General features: G+C 34.9%; 2 protein-coding genes across 2 annotated transcripts; both read left to right on the plus strand.

Annotated features, from left to right (window-relative positions):
• The first annotated feature begins 251 nt into the window (after positions 1–251).
• Positions 252–1,099, plus strand: LOC110668790 (F-box/FBD/LRR-repeat protein At3g26920-like). The gene is made up of 3 exons (XM_058137165.1): positions 252–452; positions 558–707; positions 791–1,099. Exons 1-3 carry the CDS (start codon positions 252–254, stop codon positions 1,097–1,099), a joined length of 660 nt encoding a protein of 219 aa, XP_057993148.1.
• Positions 1,100–2,697: 1,598 nt separating this feature from the next.
• Positions 2,698–7,392, plus strand: LOC110668815 (glucose-6-phosphate/phosphate translocator 1, chloroplastic). Its single transcript, XM_058136483.1, has 5 exons — positions 2,698–3,731; positions 4,274–4,499; positions 4,976–5,198; positions 5,965–6,178; positions 7,030–7,392. The coding sequence occupies exons 1-5, from the start codon at positions 3,228–3,230 to the stop codon at positions 7,039–7,041; spliced, it is 1,179 nt and encodes a 392-aa protein (XP_057992466.1). The 5' UTR covers positions 2,698–3,227; the 3' UTR covers positions 7,042–7,392.
• Positions 7,393–8,084: the final 692 nt, after the last annotated feature.

An 8,084-nucleotide genomic window follows, 5' to 3' on the forward strand; every position in this document is an offset into this window, starting at 1 on the left:
GCAAAACGTTAGTGGTTTTGAAAATTAAGGGGAGGTTTATACTAGAAGTGCCTACTTATATTTTTTTTCCATACCTTAAAATCTTGTTTCTTGGTGATGTTATGTTGATGATGCCTCGATGAAAAGGCTTTTTCCTAGCTGGACTGTCCTTGAAGATTTAACCTTTGAAAGGCAAGAATGGGATGGTGTGAGAACTGTGAATATTTCTCAACCTTCATTGCTGAGATTGTCTATTCTGTCTTGTGTTCACCATGTTTGGCTGTAAGTACAAAACTGATATTAATGCTCCAAGCCTTCATTACCTTGAGCTTAGAGGTATTACATTGTATGATTATTCTGTGAATTTTTCATCCTCTCTAGTTGAGGCATGTATCTCTGGTAGATGTGATTTTGGGCTTCTTAAAGGAATCTCCAAAGCCAAGCATTTAACACTGAATGGTGATGTTATGTGGGTATGACTGATTGACTTTCTGAATAGCATTCTGACTTGTGTTGATGATTATTTCCTATAGAGTGGCGTGATTGATTATCCTATCATTTGTGTTTTTCTATTATAGTCTCTACACATCATTATTCGTGCTCATGCTTTCCCTACGTTCCATAATCTTAAGAAGATGGTGTTACACGTTGGAAAGCCAGTTAACTGGGAATTTCTGCCAAACTTACTTATGTGCTCTCCAAAACTAGAAGCTCTCGTCGTTCCAGAGGCAAGTTGTGTTATAGTTTTATATAAACTATGAATTCTTCTCAAGTTAGGAATATCTGAAGTTTTGAATATTTTCCTCCTTAGGGACTTGTGGTGCCGAAAGAGAGTGGACGACATTACTATCGCTTCTATTGGCATCGGCCAGAGTCTGTGGCAGAATGTTTGCTTCTGCATCTTAAGACAATTGAAATTTTTAACTTTGTGGGATTGCCAGGTGAGCTATATCTTGTGTCATATTTGCTGGAACGTGCTGAAGTCTTGGACAGAATGACAATTCACTCTTATGATTTTAGTGGAAGGCCAAGAGTGCGAAAGAAAATGGAATCTATTCGGGATGAGGCATTCAGTTTCCCGATACGTTCCAGTACTTGTAAACTTGTGTTCATCATATAAAGTTGTAATTTTGTGCCCTATCTTTTGAAACAATGCCAAGTCTGTCTAGACCCCTCTGGTTTTGCCCCTCCATATCAGAGGCTTGGCTTGAAGTTGGCTGTAGTTTGTCTAGAATATATGCTTCTTTTCTCATCTGTACGAGGCTTTGCTTATTAAGATTCTGATATTGTTGCTACTGCTACTGCTATATGATGGGGCAAGTGCTTTTAGTTACCAATATTGGAGTAAAATATCTTGGATCATTTATACAGTGTTAAATCAAGAACATTTGATTTCCTATATTGGTTTGGTCAGTCTGATACTTGCAGCTCACTTAAAGGGAAAGGACTGTTTGTGGGCTGGTGGTATAATGTCATGTCTTCTTTGAGTTTGTCTCTTTTGATGTCAATTTTTGTTTCTAAATGGATATTATATTGATTAGTTAGCTAATGCATCTTATGTTTATGAGCAATGGCAGAGAATAATTCTTTCATTACTATACATGAAAGAATATTCCTTCTGCTTTTTTTTTTCTTTTAAAAAAAATTTATAAAAATTTTTAATTTAAATAATAACTGATGAAATTTGAATAATGACGCAGAGCTGATTTCTAAATAAATTAAAATTTAATTCTTGCCTAAATACCATCCTGGGAAAAATAAGATTGTTATAAATTCCATCACCATGAACTTTTCTCGAGCCTCACACTATCAAGATTCAAGAAGGCTTGGGATCTCCATATGTTAAATTTGTTCTATTCATCACTTATCAGGTGGGTTGATTTCTGCTTCATTTATGCCGAAACTTAAGGAGCTGGCCCTCGACATATGTGAACTGTGCGGTGGCTTTTTTTTTTTTCCTTCCTTTTTTGTTTTTCAATATATTTCAAATAAAAGAAATTATCAATAAAATTCAAGCTAATATTAAGATCTATTTAGTGTCATTGCTAGAATTATTATTAAAAAAATTATTTTTTTAAATATATTAGTTATATAGTATTAAAAAATAATTTAAAATTAATTTTATAAATTTTAGTTATAATAATATTAAAATAATAAAATAATATTAAAAATAATATTTTTATTTAAAAAAATAATTTTGAAAATATTAACGCGGAGGCCCTATTTGGCTCAGGCTCCATGCCTGTCATCTTGGGGCTGAGGTCTTTATGGTATCAACTATCAAGTATCCACCTCCACCATATATGAAGACTTTAGTAAACCTAGAAGACAAAACAGGTTTTTTTTTTTTTTTTAGGAGTTAAAAAAAATTTGAAAAATAAATAACTAAAAACAATATCAACGTTAAAAAAATATATAAACAATAAAATTTTAAAAATCAAATAAATTCAAAATAAAAAAATATTTTGAAAAATTACATATCTAAAAAAATTCGCAAGAGAAAATGTTTAAAATGATCGGTTAGAGAAAAGACCAAAATTTATGCAAAACAAAACTAACCGAAAAAAGCTTTATCAATTTTTTGTTTTGACTTTGACTAGATCTCACCAAAAATACATTTACCTGATTGGTTATCGAACTGAGGGCTACGTACACCAACCACACAGTAACCTATCCTACCACACAGTAACCTATCCTTCCTTTAAAACTAACTTCCTAGAGTTCATATTCTAGCAGGGAAAGTAAGAGTGAAATTCTGTTATTGCACAAAGATTCATTCATTCACATGATCGTGTAGTGTTTGGACTGAGATTTCAGAGCAGAATAAATTTAAGCTCTCTTTACCTTTTCGCAGATTTCAAAGCCACCTCTCTCTCTCTCTCTCTCTCTCTCTCTACCCACCAAACCGACTAAAATATTAAAATATACAGCAAGAATATTTGGTATTTTTATATTTTAATATTTTACTCCATAGTTAGCTCCGTAGAATGCAGTGATCTTATTGTTTTTGGCTCTGTGATTGTGATTTGCTTTATTTGTTTAAATCCTACGAGATCTTGGTTTTTTCACCTTTTGACATAGAGAAAGAGTCGTAAAAAGACAACCTTTTTTATATTTCTTGTGAAACTCTCTTCCTTTTTGATCTTCATCTTCACGGATTGGTTGTATTCAGATAGTTTTGTGTGATTTTGACATACCCTTTAGACCCTTTAGGATCTTAAGTTTGAAAAATATTTGTTTTAGGCATCATGATTTGTACCGTGAAGCAATCTGCTATAGCTCCCATGATCAATGGATCTGACACGATTTTTCGTAGAAAAAGTCCATTAACGGTGCAGAGATCTTTGTGTCTTCCATCAATAACAGTCCAGAAGAACTCAAAACCCATTCTCTGTGTGTCAAAACCTCTACATGTCTCCTCGATTGAGTCATTTTCAGTATCAAAACCCCAAAAGGAATCCTTGATCACATGCAAGGCCTATGAGGCAGACCGTTCGCAGCCAATACAGGCTGAAGGGACAAAATCAGAGGTAGCGAGGAAGGTCAAGATTGGGATTTACTTTGCAACATGGTGGGCTTTGAATGTGGTGTTCAATATATACAACAAGAAGGTGTTGAATGCGTTTCCATATCCGTGGCTGACCTCTACACTTTCTCTAGCTTGTGGGTCTCTCATCATGCTAGTTTCCTGGGCTACAAGGATCGCCGAGGCACCTAAAACTGATTATGAGTTTTGGAAGACTCTGTTCCCTGTAAGTCGATTTGTGGGTTCTTTTTGATGTGTTATAAAAGTGAAGGAAATAATGGGAAAGTGATGTTTTTGTTTTCGTTTGCACAATTAATTTTTTAGGTTCTATAATTCTTGGACCAGAAAATTGCCCTTTGTTTGGTTGCAGATGAAAATGAGTGAAGGGATGAATGATGGGTAGCTGTTAGTGCTTTATTTAATTTAATTTTTTTTAAATAATCTTTATTACTAAAATTAGCCCTTGCTGAAAAGAGTATGGGGAATGAAAGCATGATTTGCGGGTTCTAGTTTTCACTTCAGCTAAATTTAATTCTTGTTGGGTTTTGGTCTGTAGGCATTCAGAATATGAAAATTCGGTCTAAAATTGTTACTTTCTTTCGCATTTCTTAAATCTTTTTGGGTCAATTAAACGAAAGAAAAAGGCTTTTAGGATTAATGGTATATTTAACCGAGATATTGCTTCAAAAAAAAAAAAATTGAGATGTGTTGTCAATTTGGTTGGTAGCTGCATTCTTTGCTTTCTCTAATTTTTCTTTTTCTCCTAAGGTTGCTCTGGCACATACAATTGGGCATGTAGCTGCAACAGTGAGCATGTCCAAGGTTGCCGTTTCATTTACCCATATCATTAAGAGTGGCGAGCCTGCTTTCAGTGTCTTGGTTTCAAGGTTCCTCTTGGGTGAGGCGTTCCCTGCAGGGGTTTACATGTCCCTTATTCCAATTATTGGTGGTTGTGCACTTGCTGCTGTTACTGAGCTCAACTTCAACATGACTGGTAAGCATACTCTCTCTCTCTCTCTCTCTCTCTTTCTTCTTGAAATTGGATTTGATTAGTGCATTATATGTAATCTTTTAATTATCACGTGATATATGAAAATTTTGATCCTCTGTACTTTTTTAACTTGGAAACGGACAAAGCAAAAGCTTAATATTGAGGCCCTGTTTGAGGCTGAGATCGGGAGGTCAAAGAAGAGCTATTTAGATAAACAAAATTTTAGATGCCCTTAAAAATAGACCCTGAATTAGACTGTTCATATTGCTTGCTTTTCTTCCTTTTTTAAAAAAAAAAATTATAAGTTGGTTGTTAGTCAGCAAGCCTTGTGATATTGATTTGGTATATATTCTCGTTTTTCTGTATTAATGGATTTTTTTTTTGGTGGTTGGTGGAGGTTAAAATGTACTTTAATAAGTTTATTTTATGAGTTCTTCAGTCATGTACTTGATGGGTTGGTTGTTGGCTGTCTGTTTCAGGTTTTATGGGAGCCATGATCTCCAACTTGGCATTTGTTTTCCGGAACATATTTTCAAAGAAGGGCATGAAAGGGAAATCTGTTAGCGGAATGAACTACTACGCATGTCTCTCTTTGTTGTCTCTGTTGATTCTTACACCTTTTGCTATTGCTGTGGAGGGACCGCAGATGTGGGCAGCAGGATGGCAAACAGCTGTCTCTCAGATTGGACCACATTTTGTTTGGTAACTGCTTGATGACTACAGACTGTTTATTTTCACTGATTTAGAGTACTCAATATTTGTCTGAATGTGTTCATTTTGACATGGTAGAAAAGTGAAATATACAGTAGTACTAAATCTTTATAGGATGTGTTTGATCAATAATTAAAAGGATCTAGATGCCTGGCCTCTTCCTAGATGATTTTTTTGAGAAATTGTGCATTCTTTGAATTTTAAGTCCAAGCTCATCATAAACCATCTCACTTGCTGATGAGCTTCGACACAATAGTTTTACACATTTTTACAGTATGTTGCTTTCTGGAGTTAACGTTTCCGTTTGTATTACACTTTAAGATTATTAGCTGGAGTGGCTTCCAAGCAGTTAATTAATATATATATATTTTTTTTATAATTGTTGTGACTTGTAAATTTAATGCCATTTTTTGCAGTTTTAATGAAAATATATTTTCCTTCCCACCAGCTTCCTTGCCTTTGATTTTCTATTACAGCAATGCTTGAAGGGTTTTGCCTTAGAAAAACCATGTTCTTGCAATGGATTTTTCAGATGTTTGAATTTTGAAGCACAATGCTGACAAATCATTTTCTAATTCTCCTGTAAAACAATGTTGCATGTGTTTGTCTTTGAAACATGCTCTATTCTTCTTTGAATTTCAAAAAAATTCAGTAGGCAAATGGTCTGCTTACGTGTCTTCATGTTGATTGTAATGCTACTGTTTTCTTCTCATCTTTCACTAAACATATTTTATGTGGTTGTTATCATATGTAATAGGTGGGTGGTGGCCCAAAGCGTGTTCTATCATCTGTACAACCAGGTGTCATACATGTCCTTGGATGAGATCTCTCCCTTGACCTTTAGCATTGGTAATACCATGAAACGTATCTCTGTCATAGTCTCTTCCATTATCATTTTCCACACGCCTGTCCAGCCAGTGAATGCTCTTGGAGCTGCCATCGCAATCCTTGGAACCTTCTTGTATTCCCAGGTAACTGCCTTCTCTCGAAGAATTTTGTGATCATGCTACATAATTCACTAATGGCTCTATATTCAAAAAGATGAGTATATCATTGGGAAAAATCTTGGATCCAGAATGCAGACAAATTTTATTTGTATGTATGTTAAAGATGTCGCGGAAAATCTAGTCTTTTCCTATCAAAATAAGTAAATAAAAAATGGGTGACCTCGTGCATGAAACATCCCACATTTAAGGGTTCTGTGGACGGTTGATATATGCAGATTTGCACAGAGGTTGTATTTGTTGCTTAAACTCATGACCTCCAGATCACAAGCAGAGTAATTTTGCAGTTATATCAAAGCTAACCTCTTATCAAAATAAGTAAATAATTTAATAAAATAAAAGCTTTGAGTGGTAATAAGACAAAATGTGGGCTCATTATAGTATTTAGATGGGCAGATGTGGAATGCAAGGTTAGGTGAAACCGTGGATCAAGATGTGATAAAATACTCTAACAATGCACGCTCTATGGAGCATGCTAGATGTAGACTGTATTCTTGGTATTTAGTTTTAGGTTGGATCTTAGCCACCCCCTGATAGTTAAATCTCGTTGGGGTTAGGTGATTCGAACATTTTTTTGATTAGTTGGATTTTGACCATGTTGATCATCGTCTACCTAACTTCAGGAATCTTAGAATATTCTCATTGTTTATTCCTCCTTGTGAAGTCAGAATACTGCCTGCACAGTTGAGCTGACGGCTGACGTTAAGAATGTGCTTCTATGGTTTCTTCCTTGAAAATAATTACCTTGTGCTTAATGTACAAAATTTTGATTAAAAAAAAGGGCATAAACACTGATTCGCATGGTATGATTGTTGCAGGCAAAGCAGTGATGATGCTTGGGGCGGGGAATTAAGATTCATCATGTAACATAAATGATGAGAGACATGAAGAAGGTTCAGCTTAGGGTTCATAGTTGCTCTGTTTTGAAGATGAAGGATGGCTGGTTTTTGCTTGGATGACCCAGCAGGCATCTTACTGTAGATAATAATAATAAAAAATTAATAATTGTGATTATGAGCAACATTTGCTCTTATAAAATGTTTATTACTGAGGTTTTTCATACTTTAGTGAGGCTGAGGAGAAAATGTTACAATAAAACTTGGATAATGTCCAAATCTTGTCTGTTTCAAAGACAAACATTAACAACATTTTGAATACTAAGAAATTCATATTTCCTTGCATTTCTTGCTCAAGCAAAAGCATAAAGGTTATATGAAGTATTTTGCTCCAAACGGGTTAATTTAATTCCCTGTCCCCATAAACATCAAAAACAAAAAAAGTCCACTGGGACATCAAGAACAAAATTCTTGAAGTTGGAGCTAAGATTGGAAAAGAATAAAAAGCACATGGTCTGTAATTTGTTGAAAAGCTTCTGCAATTCTCTCTATGAACTGTTTTTCCCCCTCCTTACTTTCTCATCTTCCAGACAACCTTTAATTCTCAATCTCTACTGCTCCTGAGCTCAAATGAGTGGAGGACATGACAGAAGGCTAACTTGCACTGGTGTTTCTTCCCACAAGTATAAGCTGATTATAGTTCATGTTTTAATTACAAATAACTTAGCACCTGACCTTCCTGTTCCACCAGAATTAATTGCCACTAACTTTCCTAGTTTTAAATTTCCATGATATGGTGTGCTCCTTAGAGGACAAACAAGATTCCTGCTACTGGATGAGTTGTATATAGATTTTTTTGGTAGCCGGAGCTTAAAGATATATATATATTTTTTCTGCCTAGTTATAGCTTTGCATGATGATTCGTTTTGATGTGCTTGGATAGGAAGGTTCTTAGGGTCTATCCATCTTTGTTTAGTGAGCTGGTAACCTTCTTGCCAAATAGCCCAACAGATCTATCTTTCCCCTTCTTCCTCTAT

This window comes from Hevea brasiliensis, chromosome 15, assembly GCF_030052815.1.
Source record: "Hevea brasiliensis isolate MT/VB/25A 57/8 chromosome 15, ASM3005281v1, whole genome shotgun sequence".
Lineage (NCBI taxonomy): Eukaryota > Viridiplantae > Streptophyta > Magnoliopsida > Malpighiales > Euphorbiaceae > Hevea > Hevea brasiliensis.

Bases quoted from the DNA above. Each gene is read 5' to 3' on its own strand.
- LOC110668790 (XM_058137165.1), top strand. From the start codon at position 252: ATGTTTGGCTGTAAGTACAAAACTGATATTAATGCTCCAAGCCTTCAT. The intron at 453-557 runs GTATGACTGATT...TTTCTATTATAG, and splicing joins TGAATGGTGATGTTATGTGG to TCTCTACACATCATTATTCG. The intron at 708-790 runs GCAAGTTGTGTT...TTTCCTCCTTAG, and splicing joins AAGCTCTCGTCGTTCCAGAG to GGACTTGTGGTGCCGAAAGA.
- LOC110668815 (XM_058136483.1), top strand. From the start codon at position 3,228: ATGATTTGTACCGTGAAGCAATCTGCTATAGCTCCCATGATCAATGGA. The intron at 3,732-4,273 runs GTAAGTCGATTT...TTTTCTCCTAAG, and splicing joins TTTGGAAGACTCTGTTCCCT to GTTGCTCTGGCACATACAAT. The intron at 5,199-5,964 runs GTAACTGCTTGA...CATATGTAATAG, and splicing joins ATTGGACCACATTTTGTTTG to GTGGGTGGTGGCCCAAAGCG.